The sequence below is a fragment of the Thalassophryne amazonica genome, chromosome 6, assembly GCF_902500255.1.
Source record: "Thalassophryne amazonica chromosome 6, fThaAma1.1, whole genome shotgun sequence".
NCBI lineage: Eukaryota > Metazoa > Chordata > Actinopteri > Batrachoidiformes > Batrachoididae > Thalassophryne > Thalassophryne amazonica.
In genome coordinates, this window is record NC_047108.1 from 68,143,222 (window position 1) to 68,164,726 (window position 21,505).

At 40.7% G+C, this 21,505-nt stretch overlaps 1 protein-coding gene and 1 long non-coding RNA gene across 2 annotated transcripts in view; both read left to right on the forward strand.

The window, feature by feature from the left end:
- Positions 1-7,226, forward strand: part of b4galnt1a (beta-1,4-N-acetyl-galactosaminyl transferase 1a) — a 130,316-nt gene extending 123,090 nt beyond the window's left edge. The window contains exons 9-10 of the mRNA XM_034171488.1: positions 3,722-3,959; positions 6,415-7,226. Of these exons, the coding sequence (XP_034027379.1) occupies positions 3,722-3,959; positions 6,415-6,626 (450 nt within the window). The 3' untranslated portion in view covers positions 6,627-7,226. The remainder of the gene's footprint in view (positions 1-3,721; positions 3,960-6,414) is intronic.
- A 284-nt stretch (positions 7,227-7,510) lies between these two features.
- LOC117512364 lies at positions 7,511-20,769 on the forward strand. The gene is made up of 3 exons (XR_004561286.1): positions 7,511-9,351; positions 11,789-12,503; positions 20,758-20,769. It is a non-coding gene; the product is annotated as an uncharacterized LOC117512364 (long non-coding RNA).
- Positions 20,770-21,505: the final 736 nt, after the last annotated feature.

Below are 21,505 nucleotides of genomic sequence, written 5' to 3' on the forward strand. Positions count from 1 at the left end.
CACCCTCTCTACTTTTAAGAATAGGCTTAAAACTTTCCTTTTTGCTAAAGCTTATAGTTAGGGCTGGATCAGGTGACCCTGAACCATCCCTTAGTTATGCTGCTATAGACTTAGACTGCTGGGGGGTTCCCATGATGCACTGAGTGTTTCTTTCTCTTTTTGCTCTGTATGCGCCACTCTGCATTTAATCATTAGTGATTGATCTCTGCTCCCCTCCACAGCATGTTTTTTTCCTGGTTCTCTCCCTCAGCCCCAACCAGTCCCAGCAGAAGACTGCCCCTCCCTGAGCCTGGTTCTGCTGGAGGTTTCTTCCTGTTAAAAGGGAGTTTTTCCTTCCCACTGTCGCCAAGTGCTTGCTCACAGGGGCTCGTTTTGACCATTGGGGTTTTTACGTAATTATTGTATGGCTTTGCCTTACAATATAAAGCGCCTTGGGGCAACTGTTTGTTGTGATTTGGCGCTATATAAATAAAATTGATTGATTGATTTATATCACGCCAAATCACAACAAAGTTGTCTCAACGCGCTTCACACAAGTAAGGTCTAACCTTACCAACCCCCAGAGCAAGCACACGGGCAACAGTGGTAAGGAAAAACTCCCTCTGAGGAAGAAACCTCAAGCAGACCAGACTCAAAAGTGTGAACCTCTGCTTGGGCTATGCTACTGATACAAATTACAAAACAATTCACAAAAAGAATATACAGGAAATGTTGCCCAGGACAGAAGGGTTTCATAAACAGACACCACACCCATCTCTGGATGGAGCTGCAGAGATTAAAAAAAAAAAAAAAGTTTGCGTCATCTCGCTATGTCTCACAGCACAGTGGCGATGCAACAAACAAGAACAGCACATCCGCAGTGAATTTTCCAAATATATGTATGCTTTGTTTCATTTCAAGGTCTGTGCACATGCCCTGGCTGTGTTAGTGCAGCTACAACAGAAGCTAAAAATGGAGGCCAGTAGCACGTACAGTCATTCAGGTAGTGTTTTCCACATAAATACACAAATTCTTCAATCTTCCTGCTCAGACTGTGCAAGCCAGGGCTTCATCCAGATGGAAAGATGGCACATAGTTTGTGATGTCAATTTGAGATAGGATAAATGCAAAGAAAAGGTGAAAGTGTACAGAAGAAAATACTAATACCACACACATTAAGCAGTAAAAGTAAAATATTAAAAAGCTGGGTTACACACCAACACTGTACACTGTAATTTATGAATGCATTTACGAGGTCTCTTAGATAATAAACCGACCCTTTTATATTTTTTTTTTAACTATATGGATTTGAATGACGTGCGATTGCACCAATCATGCTTGAACCCTTGTGCGCATGCATGAGTTTTTTCACGCGTGTCGGTGACGTCATTTCCCTGTGGGCAGGCCTTGAGTGAGATGTGGTCCCGCCCTCTCGGCTTTGTTTCACACGCTGCTCGAGACGGCGCGCGTTGCTTTATCAAAATTTTTTTCTGGACCTGTGAGGAATATCCGAGTGGACACTATTCGAGAAATTAAGCTGGTCGTTGACCTGTTTCAAGCTGAAAACATCCTAATTTAAGGCTTAATTCACCCAGGACGTCGTGAGAGAACAGAGAAGATTCAGAAGAGGCCGGCATGAGGACTTTATGTGGACATTCCACTGTTTAAGGACATTTTTTAATGAAAGACGTGCGCGCAAATTCGCCGAGTCGTTTCCGTGACGACTCGGCAAATCTGTGTGCGCCGCGACAGGAAAAACACCTCCGTGTTGAAAACCATTTGTAAAATTCAGGTGGCTTTTGATGGCTTTCAACAAGTGAGTAACTGAGAAATTGTTTAACAGCTTGGGCATGTTCCAACTTGCCTGTTAAGGTTTCCAACGGAGGTGTTTTTCCTGTCGCGACCCCCCGCGGTCGGGTCCGGCCCGACATGCGACTCTGCCCGCACGTTCTTTCATTACAAAATGTCCGTTAACAATGGAATGTCCGAATAAACTCCTCATGCCGACTTCTTCTGAAAGTTCTCTGTTCTCTGATGACTTACTGGGTCAACAGAGCCTGAAATGTGGAAGTTTTCAACTTGAAACGGTGAGACGCTGCCGTCTCGAAGTGCAGATTGCCGTCAGGCGCTGTGGGCCGTCCTTATGGTGACACTACCAGACCAAAATCTCTCATCAGCCGTTAAAATTTTTACCGAAAACCAGCTGAATTTATCAAATGGTGTCCACTCAGTTGTGCCTTACAGTTTTGAAAAAATTTTGATCAAACAAAGCAGCAGTCTCTGAGCCATTCCTAAACAATGAAAAAAACGACGAGAGGGTGGGCAACTCCTCACTCAAAGACTGCCCACAGGCGAATGACGTAACCGACAGGCGTGAAAAAACTCTCGCATGCCCACGAGGGTTCAATCATGTCTGATGTAATCACACGTGATTCAAATCCATATGGTTTTTGAAAAAAATAATAAGGTCGGATACTTTTCTAATAGTCCTCGTAGTCCCTCACACCAACCTGGCACCTCTCACCTTGCACAGCTCCAGAGAAAGAGAGTGTCTGTTACACAATTCTTGCAAAACCTTGTAAGCATTGGGTCACCCATTTGAGTCTGGTCTGCATGAAGTTTCTTCCTCATTATCACCAGAGGAAGTTTTTCCTTACCACTCACCTGTGTGCTTACTCGAGGGTCAGGGTAAGGTAAGACCTTACTCGTGTGAAGTGCCTTGAGGCAGCATTGCTGTGATTTGGTGCTATAGAAATAAAATACATTTAATTGAACTGAGTCCAGCCCTTCTGCAATAGTTAGTTTGCAGAACCAGGGGCATGTCTAGAATTTTTTTCTTTCACCAAAACATCAAATCTAGGCTTGCATCTCAGATGTACCTTCTGGCAAATTGTAGCTGAACTTTTAGGTCTCTTTTTTTTTTTTTTTTTTTTTTGAAAATCTTCCTCTGTACCACTTCATCATGAAGTTGTATAACTGAGGATGCAAAATGCAAAACTTGCACATGCACAATTTCCCCAGTCACAGCCACAGCAGCCTGTAACTTCTGGGTTGTCTGAGTGTCTTGCTGGCTTTCCTCACTCTTCTCCTTCTTGCACAGTAACTCAGATTTTGAGAACTGTCTGCGCCATACAGATTTAGATAGAGTGCCATACTGTTACTATTTCTTCATAATTTCTGTACATAAATTCCAAGACATATTCAGTTACTTGGAAATGTTCATATATCCATCCCCTGACTTGTCTGAAGCAATACTGGCAATAAAGCTGATTATTTACAGGTATTATACCAAAGGGGCCCATTACTTATGTACACTGTCATCTTGGCTGTTATATTTTTATTAATTTATATCAAGTTGTAGAGATTTGTTTTCAGTTTGAGTTTAAGGAACATAATTTTCCAAATTTTTATATTGCGAAACCTGATTTACTTTTTGTATTTGAAATGCCGTAAACAAATTAAAATGCGTGAAATACCAAGGGGCTGAACACTTTTACAAGCCACTGTATGACAGATATCAGTATCCAAAATTGTATAGATTTTCTATGGCCTTATTTTTGTGGGACTTTTTTTGGGACACCCTGTATGTACTCAAAGTGTTCTTCTAGTTGTATTGTGTTGTTATCTGTCATGTGCATCTCCTCTGTGTTTATTCACCACGGTTATTGCCACATAGCCATTGACCTTCGCTATTGAAGTATGGACTTGTAAATGTCATATTTGACTGTGCTGATGCCTTCAGGTGGGCGGTGCAGTGAGGGAGGTTACTGGTTACACTGCGACCTACCGGCACACCCTTTCAGTGGAAGAAGGTGGAGATGAGGGCGACTGCTTACATATCAGAGACGGTTATCACCACACTATCAAAGGATTTCCAAGCTGTGTAGTAGCTGACGCAGTCATTAATTTCTTCATGGGGAGGACGGAGAAAGTGCAGCAGGCGGGCTTTAACCCTCGCCTGGCACGCAGCGGTCATCTGGGTGAGTCTGCTTGTGACTACCTACAATCAAATATTGTCATCAGTACATTTCCTGGATATCCACCATGACGAGAACTAGATTAGCAAGGCTTTTTTTGTGGTCTCATGTCTACCAGTCATACTATGTATTATGTGTGCACAGAGTATGTGATGATTTCCACTGAATCTTTCTTTATATTAACATTTATGTTATTTATATAACAGCTGAGTGGATCCTTGTCATTTGATTGGTGCTTTGTATGTCATGAGATATGGATTGTTCATCCCATTTGTGTTGCATTGCATTTAGCGTGCAATTTGGTTCCATTTACCATGCAAATTTGGTTCCATACGTTGTGTACCATTGCACACTGCGAACCCCACCCACTAGTGGGGGTGGCATCTAGCTAAACATGGCAGAGTTTGTTTTGTTGACAGATAACGATTTGAAGGAGCTAATTGACGGTGCTAATTTTTCTAACACACACAAAACAAATACACTATGCTGTAAGCTGCCTTGAGGCATGAAGAGCTGGACTAATTTCTGGCATGATTTTTCACTGGACTGAAGTCTTTCTTTTTGTTTTTTGTTTTTTTACACAAAGTCACTACACAGCATCACAGACTACATTGTCAAAATTATTTTTGAACTAGCTCTTTTTCCAAGTTGACTGAGAATAATTTTGGACTCCTGTTTAAAGTTTGTGTTGGACTGTTGATGTCAGAGGACCAGCACATCAAAATGTAAGTCCCTTTTCTGTTCTTTATAAATTAATAAATTATCAAATGACAAGGATCTATTTTAGCTGTTATGTAAAACAAATAATGAATGTTTTTACATTCTTTCAATGGAATGAATATTTCATGAGGTGAAAGATGGAATGTTCCATCTTTCACCTCATGAAATATTCATACCATTGAACTCATAAACATTCATTATTTGTATATTCTTTATTTCCTTTATTGTATACTGTTTTAGATAAAATTATCTTTTCTAAAGTCATAAACGTATTAAATTTTGCAGTCTTCTTTCGTAGTAAGGAATAAGCAGAAATACTACATACAGCATTGTTCAAAATAAATGACATGCATCAGTCAGCTTTTTGTCCCCATATGCGCAACCCTTGATCTGGTTGAAGAGAGATCCACATAAAGTAAGCTCAAAACATGGGCCTGGTCTGAAAATGCAGATGTTACATTCAGTTAATTGAAGAAGAAGGTCAAAGTGGTTGTTCAGTGTTAATAATTTAGAATACAGTAAACCATACCAACATGACTACTTTAGATCAATGTACAACTGGTTGTGAGCTTGAATGTAATGAAATTTGTTTATACCTAGAAACCAAAAAGATTGGTTTCCTGAACTTAATATCAATTCTATTCACCATTTTGGGGGAGGTTATAAATTATTTGATAATTATGATGGAATATATTGCTTGTATCACTGCCACCCTCTTCAAAAACATTTTATTTAGATGACGAGCAATGTAGATTCTAGTGCACAGACCCTATGCTGACTGTAGCCTTTAAATATTCATTCATTTTCTGTGCTCACTTATTCCAGTTCAGGGTCACAGGGGAGCTGGAGCCGATCCCAGTAGTTACTAATTAAGAGGCTTTTAAATATGAAATTTATAATTTTAGATGGGTGCAAAATCTTTCAGTGCATATCAGTGTTCACCCAGTGGTAGCACAGCACATGATGCGTTCCTTGTAATCCAGACTCCAGAACAATGTTCAAAATGGACGTCTTCAAAGGATTCAAAACATTTCAAAGCAGTGTTTCAAGTTAACTGCCTAATTTGCGGTACAAATGAGAAGTTTTGGAACCGTCCCCAACCACACATTCCACATTCCAGCTATTCTGTAATTCTGTATTGTGATCACTTTCTTGTGGACTCGGGAACAGTGTTCAAAATGGGAGTTTCCAGTTACCCAGTAATTTATTCATAGGTAATTAACACCCAGTAACCCAGTACCCAGATTAATTAATATTCAGCATAACAATAAAATATTTTTGAAGTTTTGGCACCACACATTCTCACAAATATATGCTTCTGTTTAAATAACGGTTTTACTTTCCCATTCTGTTGTATAGTTCTTCTCAAATTTAACCACATATGTGGTGGGCATCATGTTTTCCCCCAAAGTCTACCATAATTCTGTTTGTTAACTGATGCTAACATGAGGGGCAGAGCAAACACATCTATGGGATATTACATAGGCAAAACAAAGTTGCTTTTGGGGTTGATGTGGTACATCAAAGTTTACCACAAATTTATCAGTCCAACCTTGGTATGCACTTTTCTGAATTTGGAGAATTACAAGATGATGCTTTTTATTGTTTGAGATGAAGATACAGACCTTTACCATATTTTGGTTTGTCCAAAATATGGTATGGACATGGACACAATTTTTTTAAATGTTTGCTCTGTATCTTAAAATTTTAACCTCATATTTAAATGTCTTCCCTGCAGAGTTCTTCATTGATGCACTGGGTTCCCTCCACATTGGTTCCTGCAGTGACATTATTGTAAGCCACGCATCAAAGATCCAGTTGCCTTGGAGTAAAAGTGAATCACAAAAGTCCTACGAAAAATTCCGCTATTCCTCCTCTGATTACGATCAGTATATTCATAATGAAGACTTCTACTTCAAGAACAGATTTAAGTGCATGACCAGTCAATGACATCTGGACTTTGACATCTTTGGGTCATGAATGTGAGGTACTTTTACAAAATGACAGCTATGTTTGAGATTTTTGAGTTGCAACTCAGAAAATTTGTATTGTTTTTGTACAGGATATTTGAACACTTGTTAAATATAATTTGTGCTCAGATTGTGTCTGCTGAACAGATTATTTTGCATAGCATGAGAAACCAAACGACCCTGTCTTCTTTTCTGCAGAAGAAAATGAAACACATACTTCTCATTCACTGTATACTGGTATTTGTTTAATGCGCCTTATGAGTTTGTAAAAAATACTGCAGAGGTTTGACACTGATCCGTTTTATCCCAGTCAATGAAGTGGGACTGCAGTTGATTTTAAATGTTACTTAATCCTGGAAGACTGTTAACCCCAGAGAAATTATAAAAAGATGATAATTCTGTAAATAATGTAAAAAAAAAAAAAAAATCAATGTCACAGCAATTATTTTATGTGCTTAAAAGTTAAAACAAGCATCATACTATGTGCTTGTGCACAGACAGACCATGCAATGACCGTAGCCTTTAAATGTGACGTTTCAAAAACAATCCTATCCTAGTTCAATGTGCACTTCTAGTTCATTTTATTTTAATGTTTCAGCACCAAATTAATTAAATTATTTTTCAGATCAGTTTGCGACACTATTGAGGCCCTATGTACCACAGTTCATAATGTCTTGCTTTTGACACAGAACGAAGAACAACGGTCGGAACAGGTTTGGAAATACTCCAGGACAGTGTTTATAGTTAGCCAAAAATAATTTGTCCGCCAACAAAAGGTTTGACACTGTCCTCCACTACATGTAACAGTTATTGTTCAATTTTGGTTTTAGGTTGCCATTTTTTCTTCTTCTTTTTTTTTTTTTTTTTTTTGGTATATCTCATCTAGTAAGTGCCTATGTTGTGATGCCTTCAGGTTTGGAAATACACCAGGAACTGTTTCAAGTTAACCAAAAATAATTTATCCACCAACAAAAGGTTTTGACACTGTCCTCTGCTACATGTAACAATTATTGTTCAATTTTGGTTTTAGGTTGCCATTTTTTCTTCTTTTTTTATCTCATCTAGCAATTGCCGTTGTGATGTCTTTCTTTTGATACAGATTCAGGAACATTGTTCAATACAGGTTTCAAAACACTCAGTGTTTCGAGTTAGCAGTCAGTAATTTCTTGTCAGTTATAATTTCATGATTTGGCATTGACTGTCCCCTGCCACACATTATGTCTACTGTGTGGGAGGGGAGGTGATGGTCTAGTGGTTAAAGCGTTGGGCTTGAGACCAGAGGATCCTCAGTTCAAATCCCAGCCTGATCGGAAAATCACTAAGGGCCCTTGGTTAAGGTCCTTAATCCCCTAGTTGCTCCTGGGGTGTAGTGGGCGCCTTGCATGGCAGCAGCCTCACATCGGGGTGAATGTGAGGCATTATTGTAAAGCGCTTTGAGCCTCTGACCAGATGTGGTAGGGTTTGTCTTCATTATGTATTATTTTAATCTGATGACTTACAAGATATTAGTATTCATTGGTTTTAAGTTATTGTCTTCAAAATATTGCTAAGGCGGACTGGTTTACACACTTACTGATCTACATTTTTGTTGTCAAATCCCTTCACTGTTACAAGTGCAGGAACATTCAACTTTATATCTTGAAATTGTTTTTGGAAACCACTGTTTTGTTTAGTTTTGTATCTGACTTTAGTTTCGAATTTGATTGAGCAGCTCATAATTTTCTTGTCGTGCTTAAATCTTCATTTCTCCCTCATAATTAAACTTAAAATGTCAATGCATTAAATGGTATTCATTAGTTTTGACTAAATTTTGACATTGCATCTTACAATTTTGACACTGGGTTTTTCCCCTCATGAAACTCTAAGAACAGACTGGATATTGTTAATTCAGCCCATGTGGACAGCGTGAGGTCTGTTGTTTTAAAATGCTGTGGTCAGAATCAGAATGATCTTTGTCATTATATATACAGTATGAACAATGGAATTACTGAAGGCTTTTCTCAATATATAGAAACTCAAAATACAGAAGAAAAGAAACAATAGAGACCACAAGTAACAGTCCTGGAAACAAAAAGTCATAACAGATTGTGACACCTACATAGATCCTTGTCATTTGATTGGTGGATTGTGTGTCATGCAACATTCTCCATTTGTCCCATTGTATGAGTGATGTCAGGTACCATGCATTTTTGTGCCGTATGTTATGCTCTATTGAACACCTCCATTAGCTTTTAGTAGTAATGCTACCGTGCTACAAGAACTCCAGTTATCGCAGTGTTTGTGAGGACATCTTTAGCAGACATACAAGCGCTTCTTTGCTGGTTTGAGGAAAGCAGCCATGTGCTTCCACTTGTTTAGCGGTGTGTCGGCAAGTTGCCTGCAACGCGGAGTAAACTGGGCAGACACCCAGTCAGGTGTGTGCACCGCTGTTGTGCGCTTCCTGCTCCAAGAAGCAACACCTATCTAATTTTAAGTATAGTAATTTATGTGGATCTATTTAGGTGTCAGAAAACAAACACTGAATGTTTTCCATTTGCGTAATTAAAAGAATATCACTATAGTTGTTGAAAGATGGAATATACCATTCAATGAGGTGCCAGCTGAGCTGAATGGTACATGTTATCTTTGAGCTCATGCAAATATTCTTACCATTGCACTCAAACATTATCTGTATAATATACAACATAATGGCATGTTTACAAACAGTCAATCAATCAATCAATCAATTTTTTATATAGCACCAAATCACAACAAACAGTTGCCCCAAGGCGCTTTATATTGTAAGGCAAGGCCATACAATAATTATGTAAAACCCCAATGGTCAAAACGACCCCCTGTGAGCAAGCACTTGGCTACAGTGGGAAGGAAAAACTCCCTTTTAACAGGAAGAAACCTCCAGCAGAACCAGGCTCAGGGAGGGGCAGTCTTCTGCTGGGACTGGTTGGGGCTGAGGGAGAGAACCAGGAAAAAGACATGCTGTGGAGGGGAGCAGAGATCGATCACTAATGATTAAATGCAGAGTGGTGCATACAGAGCAAAAAGAGAAAGAAACAATGCATCATGGGAACCCCCCAGCAGTCTACGTCTATAGCAGCATAACTAAGGGATGGTTCAGGGTCACCTGATCCAGCCCTAACTATAAGCTTTAGCAAAAAGGAAAGTTTTAAGCCTAATCTTAAAAGTAGAGAGGGTGTCTGTCTCCCTGATCTGAATTGGGAGCTGGTTCCACAGGAGAGGAGCCTGAAAGCTGAAGGCTCTGCCTCCCATTCTATTCTTACAAACCCTAGGAACTACAAGTAAGCCTGCAGTCTGAGAGCAAAGCGCTCTATTGGGGTGATATGGTACTACGAGGTCCCTAAGATAAGATGGGACCTGATTATTCAAAACCTTATAAGTAAGAAGAAGAATTTTAAATTCTATTCTAGAATTAACAGGAAGCCAATGAAGAGAGGCCAATATGGGTGAGATATGCTCTCTCCTTCTAGTCCCCGTTAGTACTCTAGCTGCAGCATTTTGAATTAACTGAAGGCTTTTCAGGGAACTTTTAGGACAACCTGATAATAATGAATTACAATAGTCCAGCCTAGAGGAAATAAATGCATGAATTAGTTTTTCAGCATCACTCTGAGACAAGACCTTTCTGATTTTAGAGATATTGCGTAAATGCAAAAAAGCAGTCCTACATATTTGTTTAATATGCGCTTTGAATGACATATCCTGATCAAAAATGATTCCAAGATTTCTCACAGTATTACTAGAGGTCAGGGTAATGCCATCCAGAGTAAGGATCTGGTTAGACACCATGTTTCTAAGATTTGTGGGGCCAAGTACAATAACTTCAGTTTTATCTGAGTTTAAAAGCAGGAAATTAGAGGTCATCCATGTCTTTATGTCTGTAAGACAATCCTGCAGTTTAGCTAATTGGTGTGTGTCCTATGGCTTCATGGATAGATAAAGCTGGGTATCATCTGCGTAACAATGAAAATTTAAGCAATACCGTCTAATAATACTGCCTAAGGGAAGCATGTATAACATGAATAAAATTGGTCCTAGCACAGAACCTTGTGGAACTCCATAATTAACTTTAGTCTGTGAAGAAGATTCCCCATTTACATGAACAAATTGTAATCTATTAGACAAATATGATTCAAACCACCGCAGCGCAGTGCCTTTAATACCTATGGCATGCTCTAATCTCTGTAATAAAATTTTATGGTCAGCAGTATCAAAAGCAGCACTGAGGTCTAACAGAACAAGCACAGAGATGAGTCCACTGTCCGAGGCCATAAGAAGATCATTTGTAACCTTCACTAATGCTGTTTCTGTACTATGATGAATTCTAAAACCTGACTGAAACTCTTCAAATAGACCATTCCTCTGCAGATGATCAGTTAGCTGTTTTACAACTACCCTTTCAAGAATTTTTGAGAGAAAAGGAAGGTTGGAGATTGGCCTATAATTAGCTAAGATAGCTGGGTCAAGTGATGGCTTTTTAAGTAATGGTTTAATTACTGCCACCTTAAAAGCCTGTGGTACATAGCCAACTAACAAAGATAGATTGATCATATTTAAGATCGAAGCATTAAATAATGGTAGGGCTTCCTTGAGCAGCCTGGTAGGAATGGGGTCTAATAAACATGTTGATGGTTTGGATGAAGTAACTAAAGAAAATAACTCAGACAGAACAATCGGAGAGAAAGAGTCTAACCAAATACCGGCATCACTGAAAGCAGCCAAAGATAACGATACGTCTTTGGGATGGTTATGAGTAATTTTTTCTCTAATAGTTAAAATTTTGTTAGCAAAGAAAGTCATGAAGTCATTACTAGTTAAAGTTAATGGAATACTCAGCTCAATAGAGCTCTGACTCTTTGTCAGCCTGGCTACAGTGCTGAAAAGAAACCTGGGGTTGTTCTTATTTTCTTCAATTAGTAATGAGTAGAAAGATGTCCTAGCTTTACAGAGGGCTTTTTTATAGAGCAACAGACTCTTTTTCCAGGCTAAGTGAAGATCTTCTAAATTAGTGAGACGCCATTTCCTCTCCAACTTACGGGTTGTCTGCTTTGGGATGGATGCCGTCTCTCCTAACAAAACCAGGTTTTCCCCAGAAGCTTTGCCAATTATCTATGATAATTGGCAAAGCTGCAAAATAATGCATAGAGGACCTAATGTTACGGAGGTCGCAGCTTCGGGATAGCAGCTGTTCCTCAGTTGGGTGGTTCTGGATTTTATTGACCCAAATACAATGGCAGCAGTTCAGACAGAGAATTGCCAGAGTGTGTGTAGTCCCTAAAAATGGTGCTGGCTTTCCTCTTCAGTTGACCAGTGTAAATGATGTCCAGGGTTGGGAGTACCATCCCAATAATGTGTTTTGCTGCCTTCACCATACAGTACAAGTTTGTGTACTCAGTGACTGTGGAACTGACATACCACACAGTGTCACAGTTAGTCAGGATAGTCTCTGTGGTGTTCCCGTAAAGGATCACCAACAGTTTCTGTGGGAGCTCGGTCCTGTTTCAGTTTCCTGAGTGAGATTAGTCATTGCTAGACCGTCTTGACCAGCTGTGTGGAATTGGAAACCGTTGTGAGTTAACAGTCACCAATTTGCAGTACTGTTTCAAATTTTGGCGTCCTCCTCAGCCACATGTTCGATTCACTCTTTAATTCAGTTTTACTTTCCTGTTGTGTTGTGAAGATGGTCATTGGAGGGAGGAGTGTACCCATGAGCACATAACCTGCCCTTTGGTCAACATGTGACAGACAAACTACGTCACTTCAACTACATCTGTTAAAATTTTCCATAATCCATCCAGCAGATGGCACGCATGTCTATGCGATGTTACATGGGCAAAACACTGTTGCTTTAAAACTGCTGCTGTTTAAGGGAAAGGGGGTTAACCTTGAAGTGAGCTTAAATTTCAGCATTGGTGGTAAACAAATCACCTCTCTTTCTGACACTGGAGGTGCTGAAGGAGGAATATTTAAGATATGTTGTCACTTGGTGTTCACAGTGGAAATCATTGTTTTCTCCTGCTGTTGGTATTTTGAGTAATTTAGTGCTGGAAAACCAATTACAATGTTTTTTGTTGTGTTTTTTGTGTGTTTATGATGGGATGGCTGCTTGCATATATCATATTAATGACTATTAAATATAATTAATAATAATAAATCATGTTTGTTCAAGTGAGTCAAAGAAATGACTCAACTGTTGATATCTGGGTGATTTTCAACCAGCCACAGTTCACAGCAATAACAGAGTTGTGAAAGGATTTCTGTTTGTTTGTTTTAATTGGTGACAAGATGATAGTATCTATTGTTTGAGTTACTGCTCACACAAGCAATGAACTATTTCATTCACTCAGTCACTCATACATTTTTTTTGTCTAAGCCATAAACTGTTAACATTGCAGGGAATATCTGTACATATGGAGTTAACGTTGAATTCCCCTCTGTCCAATAATTCCACATGAACACAGAAAAGAAATTGTACTGAGTGTGAGCTACAGATGACTGCAAATGAGGTGGAGACATGCAGGGACAGTTTATACAGTTAGTTATATAGTTTATAAAGTTAGTGTGTGTGTGTGTGTGAGGCCGTAAATGCTCTGTTCAGAACAGTACATGCACACACACTGAAGATAAACAAATAAGGTGCACCACGGCTGACTGTGTGTGATATTCACAACTTTACAAACACGTTTATTAACAAATACTGAACACAGGGAGACAATTGGGCTCTGTTAAGAAGCTCTGCAGCTGTATTTCACCATCAAGCAAAACAAAAAGTTTAATAATAATAACAAAAAACATATTTGAATATGCACATGCTCAAATGTGCCCGTGCTGGTTTCCGTTCAGAGCAATTACATGAATGAGCTATATACTCACTAAGCAGCCACCCATTGCACACTGTGCCAGCGTCTAACCTGTTCTCAACCCAATGCATTTGCACATCGCATATGATTTGTACATTGATGGAATGAAATTGTTTCCGATTAGCAGAGGGTCACCCCTTTGAGTCTGGTCTGCTTGAGGTTTCTTCCTCCATCAGAGATAGTTTTTCCTTACCACTGTCACCTGTGTGCTTGCTCTGGGGGTTGGTAAGGTTAGACCTTACTTGTGTGAAGCGCCTTGAGGCAACTTTGTTGTGATTTGGTGCTATATAAATGAAAATAAATTTAAAAATTAAATTGAAAACTATTAACAAAGAGAAATTCATCATGTGAAGGCGCCTTTATAGCAATATGTGTGTGGCAATAGCTCAGATTACATTAGGGAAACTGGCTCTCACTGCAAATTGCACTTTAATTTTGGAATGTGATGTACCTGGATGACATTCAGATGATTCTGTCCCACACAGCTGGCATGGCTCGGCTCAAGGTTGACTTGCACACTCCTGACCGATCAGCCAGCTCCCTGCTGGAATGCCCCTGTTGCCAGGACGCCCAGCGTGGTAACCACCTGTGTGGGCACAGACAACCCTTGACTCCTTGCCGTGTTGTGCTCTGGGTCGGCTGCAGTTCTATGTGCAACTCCAGTAACAGTGGCCTTGGTAATCGAAATCGGCTTATGACCCAATTATCGTCATTTGCAAGTAAATCCTCGCATTCTCTGATTACACGCTCGCCTCAGATTGCGCAGTTTGCAAGGTCTTCTAACAATGCTAATGCAGCCATTGTTCATGTAATTTTCCTCATCACTTGTACGTGCTTTTATATCCACCCATATAATTGCAAACGTGGGTGTGTTAATGGATGATTTTCAAGTTGCCACTAGAGCAGCACCTACACGCATGCGTGATGACGTCACTCTTTCTGGTTAGGGAGATGTGGTTTGCCGCTATTGTTTCTATATGACAATGTTGCTTTTCGTCTCACACATGGATGAGTCACGTTCAGCTCGTTGGATCTTTAGTTATTGGTCCGTTCAGGTATCGGCAACGTTTGTGCAAGATGTTGGACTTGGGAGGCTGGATGAAGTCAGGCAACAGTCAAAAGGAATGCTGATGGTACGGGAACTAGCAAACTATGAGGAACCATCAAGACAGAAAGCAAAACAGAATACAGATGACTTGAAGTTGTTGTCGGGATTCGTGCACATTTTTCAACAGTTTGAAAATTCTGACAAAGCGCCAGCTACAGGAACAAAGCTGGATGATGGTTAAACGATATCTCTGAAAGTCAACATAAGTCCAGATTTCTTGTTTCGTTTTGGCTTCAGTGTCGTTTGTTAGTGCCATGTGACCGGCGCTTTACGTCGACATTCACACCACTGCAGCACTCCTCATTCCTTGTGGGTTAACAACGACAACAAAATTACTTACCGATATGGTGTGGAATTCGCCTCCAGTGACCATTTTACTCCCTGGAAATCTGACAGCTGAGCTGTTGTTTCTAATGAAGTCAAACACGCGAGTAAGAGGCTCCCTAACCAAAGTCTCAGTTGCAAGATGCCGGAGCAACTTGAAAATTAACCATTGTTCATAAGTGTGTCTCTGGTGTGCACATCACTCTGATGATGTCTTGTTTTCACACCATTAACAGTGTCCTAGCATCACCTCTATGTGTCAGGAGAGGAACAATAGCTGTAAAGCTACTTATGCCAGCCACGATCTTAGCACAGCACACCGCACATTTTCAGGCTATTTCACTTTTGATACTGTAGGCACTCTGGTTTACTTACACTAGAAATCAAAACAAAAAAACAAATAATGTGCAGTAGGTATCTACTCCTTTCTCTGTCCCTGACCAAGGCTACAGCTGGACTTGGTCCCTGGATGGAGAACTGTGGTTGCCCGCTACTCCCAGTGGTTGGATTGTGTCAAACTGTAATTAGGATGGGTTAAATGCAGAGGACAAATTGTGTTGCATGTACATTGACAATAAACACCCCTTCTGCTTGTCGTTAGCCATAGAGTTAAATAGAAAGTGGCTGTGGCTGGCTTGTTTCATCCATGCTCTGCACATGCAAATATCAGATGAAAATCTGTTAATTTACAATGTAAATGAACACACAAGAAGACCTCTTTTTAATCTCAAAGGTGAAGTGAATTGATGTGTGGCTAAACAAAGTGAGCACAGTGATTCAGCTTTGGTTTTGACTTGCCCACAAGCAAGCCCTAACATCAAAGGCCGGAAAATTAAGCAAACACAAGGCCCAACTCTTGCAGTCCCCTGAGTGGTTGCATGAGGCTGACTACAAAGTAATTCCCCTTAGATTTCCATGTTAAAATGTTGAACTTCACAGCAGAAATAAAAAGTTTACAGCCAAAAGCATGTGTGCACTAAGAAAACCAGTTTTGGTCTCTCTAGTGCTAATCCTCCCAGTTCTTATTGTAGATAATGTCCCTTGTAAAGAACAAAATCGATATATTCCTCTGTCTGAATTTATTGAAAGTCACCCTGAAAACCAGGCCCGGGTCCTCAGAAACACAGTCCACACACAGACTCCATCTTCTGAAAGACCTCAAACATAGCCGACAAAATGCTTTTGTACAAATCTATGTAGGTGGTACAGTGAGTGGGTTTTGTCTCACAATCCTAATCTTACTGGCTCCCCACAAACTGAGGGGAAGCTCCACCCCTTGTCTTCAACCCAGTTGTTTGGTACATGCTGGAACCTATTTCCTTTGTTTCTGAGCAGATAAAACCAGTTCAGACCAGTTGATGTATACTCAAACAGATGACTAAAACTCACTAAAAATATAACCATTTAAACATGGCAAATACTTGATAAAAAAATTAAATATAATCACAAATGAAGACAAATAAAACTAGCTAGTTTCCTCATGGCAGCTGTTCTATTAGGGCTTTTTTTTAAACAACTCATCAGATGTGGATATTTTCGGTGTGGTCACTCTGAGTGACAGCTTGTGTGTGCTATTGCTAGCTGCTGTGGGCTCAACCTTGTTTGTCCTTTCTGAGGATATTACAGTATCCAGCCCCCTGCAACCCTTAATTGGACTAAGCGGTAGAAGATGAATGAATGAATGAATGAGATAATTGGCTTAGTGCGTGTTTAATTTGATTAATGGACCCTCTAACATGTTTGTGCTCCAGTACCTCTGTTCAGTGAAAGTTTAGTGTTGTTTCATTTTTATGTTAGCACCTTTGGCACTAAATAACAGGTAAGGAAATATGCCTATCATAATAACCTGCCAGACACAATTACCCACACCACATGTGTGCTAAAAATTACCACCCAGTCCACAAAAAAAAAATGTCTTAATCAAACCCAAACTAAACTTAGACTGCTGGCATTAGCTTGATCAGGAACTCCAATGTGGTACGCTAACAACAAAAGCATGTGTCACATTGATGCGTCACATCTGCCATGTTGGAAATGCATACCACTAAACATTGTGCATGTACGAGGAACTGAAGAGTGGAAGTGTGTGTGTGTGTGTGTGTTTTGTTTGTTTTTTGTTTTTTTAATGCCACCTACGGTGCATCCGGAAAGTATCACAGCACTTTCTGTCTAAGGTTTTAGAAAAGGTTGTCTTTTTATAGTTAAAATCATTTTTAGAAGACAATCACATCCTTGAAAAATTCCAATCCGGGTTTAGACCGCGACACAGCACTGAGTCAGCACTTTTAAAAGTTAATAATGACATCACTTTGTCGGTGGATGCAGGGAATCCTGCTATGTTGGTTCTGTTGGACCTCACAGCAGCCTTTGATACTACGGATCACACAGTACTTGTTTCCCGGTTAGAACATTGTATTGGCATTCAGGGTACTGCACTTAAGTGGTTTAGATCATATTTGGCTGAAAGGAGCTTTTCTGTCATGACTGGGGACCTCTCCTCATCAACTGCTCCTCTGTGCTGTGGAGTGCTGCAGGGTTCTGTCCTTGGGCCTATTCTATTTTCTTTGTACATTCTGTTGTGAAAGTGACGTGACACGGACCCACAACAGGGGGCGTTAATAAACGGACAATGGATAAGCCAAAAGTAACAATTTAATGTTGTGAATCGCACAACGTACAGACAATAACAATATGGTGGACTATCAATCATACACCAGGTGACGTGTGGGCAGGCTCGACGATAGAAGACGCCTGGAGAGAGAAGAGCCGGATCCCCACACAGCTTCCACCACCAACGGAGCTGAAGAACACCGGAGCCGCCAAGCCCTGCGCCCCAGGTGGCCACTGTCTTCAGCAGTCAGACCCGGTACTGCTGGCAGAAAACAGAGACAGTCCAGATGAGTGTGAGTTCGCACACTCAGTAATCCCACAGTCTGTATTAAGTAAAGGAGGGAGAACCTCCACCTCCAATCACACACACTCGTGCAGCTCCTGGTCAACCACTTATGAGTTGGGGTGTGAGGCGAAGCCGTCGCTGTCACACCAAACGCCAATCCTCCAGATAAGGCAACACTCCAGGAAAACGGCTGCAATAGAAGTTCAGGTTATTACACACAAAGTGTCTGTCAGCAGAGAAATTACCTGAATGGTAGTTGATTTCTCGGCGGGGAGGTGGAGTTGCAGTCCGGCCTTTATGGTGGTGGTGATGAGAAGTGAATGAGTGACAGCTGGTATGGATGATGAGTGACAGCTGTCACTCCTGGTTGCTCCGAAGCCCTCTCGTGCTTGAAGCCCGCACTTCAAGCAGGGCGCCATCTTGTGGTGGGCCAGCAGTACCTCCTCTTCAGCGGCCCACACAACACATTCTGCCATTGGGGTTAATTATAACCCAGTACAACCTGTCCTTTCATTGTTATGCAGATGATCTGCAAATCCATCTGCCTGTGAGGACTAATGGGAATGATGCTTTGTCATCATTATTTAATTGTATTTGCAATGTAAAGCAGTGGCTGTCCCAAAACTTCCTTTACCTGAATGATGATAAAATGGAGATCATGGTGTTTGAGCGCTCTGGCATACCAAATGTGGTAACACCAAATTGTGGTGCTTTGGCTAACTATGTAAAACCAGCTGCCAAGAATTTGGGAGTGATATTTGACAGCTGTTTGAGGTTTGATCAACAGATAAACTCTGTTGTCGAAGCAAGTTTTTTCCAACTTCGCCTTTTGGCTAAAATAAAGCACTTCCTCAGTATGCGTGATCTTGAGACAGCCATTCATGCTATCATCAGCTCCAGACTTGTTTATTGTAATGCACTTTATTTGGCCTTCCACCTCCCTACTTGTCTGAAATTTTAACTTTGCGCACCTACAGTAGGACATTAAGGGCGTCTGGCCAGCTTTACTTAGATGTTCCGAGGTCAATATATAAACGCTGGGGTGATCATGCTTTCACGGTAGCCAGCCCCAGACTGTGGAACGAGCTACCTCTTGAGTTACGTACTATTCCTGACCTAGCCCTTTTTAAATCTAAGTTAAAGACTTATTTAAACTGGCTTTTAACACCTAGTGGGGATCTGACATGTTCTGTTTTATTATGTGCTGTTTTAAAATTTTATGCTATATGTGTTTTATTTTTGTGACTTTGTGTTTTTAATGTTAAGCACTTTGGACAGAAGTCGGTGCTGTAAAGCGCTTTATAAATAAATGTTGACTGATTGATTGACTTCACTTTTTCCACATTTTGTTATGTTACAGCCTTATTCCAAAATGGACTAAATTCATTTCCCCCAAAAAATTCTACTCAAAACACTCCATAATGGATGGGGAGCGTCGGTGCACAGTCATTTTCAGATCTCTCTGGAGACATTCAATCAGATTCAGGTCTAGGCTCTGGCTGGGTCACTCAAGGGCATTCACAGAGTTGTCCTGAAGCCACTCCTTTGATATCTTGGCTGTGTGCTTAGGGTCATTGTCTTGCTGAAAGATGAACCGTTGCCCAGTCTGAGTTCAGGAGTGCTCTGGAGCAGGTTTTCATCCAGGATGTGTCTGTACATTGCTGCATTCATCTTTCCATCAATCCTGACTAGTCTCCCAGTTCCTGCCACTGAAAAACATCCCCACAGCATGATGCTACAACCACCATGCTTCACTGTAGGGACGGTGCCTGGTTTACTCCAAACATAATGCCTGGCAAGAGTTCAGTCTTTGTCTCATCAGACCAGAGAATTTTGTTTCTCATGGTCTGAGAGTCCTTCAGGTGCCTTTTGACAAACTATCATGTGCCTTTTACTAAGGACTGGCTTCTGTCTGGCCACTCTACCATACAGGCTGATAGGTGGTTTGTTGCAGATATGGTTGTCCTTCTGGAAGGTTCTCCTCTCTCCATAGAGGAATGCTAGAGCTCTCACAGAGTGACCATGGGGTTCTTGGTCACCTCCCTGACTAAGGCCCTTCTCCCACAGTCGATCAGTTTAGACGGGCAACCAGCTCTCGGAAGAGTCCTGGTGCATCTGAACTTGTTCCATTTACAGACTGTGGGGCCACTGTGCTCAGTGGGACCTTCAAAGCAGCAGAAATGTTTCTGTACCCTTCCCCAGATTTATGCCTTGAGACAATCCCGTGTCGGAGGTTGACAGACAATTCCTTTGACTTCATGCTTGGTTTGTGCTCTGGCATGCAATGTCAACTATGGGACCTTATATGTAGACAGAGGTGTGTCTTTCCAGATCTTGTCCAATCAACTGTATTTACCCCATGTGGACTCCAATTAAGCTATAGAAATATCTCAAAGATGATCAGTGGAAACAGGATGCACCTGAGCTCAATTTTGAGCTTCATGACAAAGGCTACATGTGATTTCTTTTTTGTTTTTTATTTTTATTAAATTTGCAAAAATCCGTGATTCAGCAGCACGAAATATACATTAATCTATTGGTTCGTGATATTGTGACGAAAAGCGCCTCATTTTCGTCACGGCAGTATGAATTCATTCTAATTCATTCTGTGATGGCTGCACAAAATTAAAAGTGAAGCAGGGGGGTCAGGGGTGGTTATGGTTAGGGTTGGGGGTAGGAGTAGGGTCAGTAATTAGTTTAAACAAAACCCATTACAAAAATGTGACTCATTTCGTGATGGGAGCACGAAAAAAAATGTGAGACTCGGCTGGGTATTGTATGTGTAGAATTTTGAGGAAACAAATTTATTTAATCCATTTTGGAATAAGGCTGAAACATAACAAAATGTGGAAAAAGTGAAGCCCTGTGAATTCTTTCCAGACACACTGTAGCTGTACTCTGTGTCAAGCTTTCATTTTCCTTCTGTCTGTTAGGGGGACACAGTGTGGCGTAGCTGCTCGTGCTGGTCTCCATAATGAAACAAAACCACCTGTTTTTGAACTATATGCGACACACTACAGAACAAGAAGCACACAATGACAAGTTCTAGCTCCATCTGAACACTTTTTTAACTTCAATGTCTAAAAAACCCCAACATAACCGTTATATGATGGAGCGCTGCTTTGCACTGAAAAACAAATATCTGCTTTAGTCTTCAGCTCCTGTCTGCACTACGGTGTTCGCTGACAACATTGTGATCTTGATAGCAGGTTGAGACTAGCCTGGAGACATGACGACACATTCAGGACAAAAAGGCAATGTAAGTCAGTAGGAGCAAAACTGAGTGAGTGAGTGAGTGAGTGAGAATGAAATGGAGCCCAGTGGAATGGTGCGGTTACAAGGAAGGATAGATGAGTTTAAAGTGTCCCTGCCACGCTATGACGTTTTTACATATTCTTGTAGAATAAAACAGTTTTTTCCACATGTTGTCTTTGTTTTTTTTTACCATAAAATTACACTGAACAAGTATTTAGACATTTCGTTACCCATCTGAGAATCTGAATTTTCCGCCTCTGAGTTGACCTACTTTTTCGCTGCGATGGATGTGACGTCATTCGAGTAAATGTCTCGCAGCGCGGCTGTGTTTACCAATACGGCAGACATGGACAGCGAAGGCATAGTGAGCGATTATAGCAAAGATTTAAGTGACATATCGA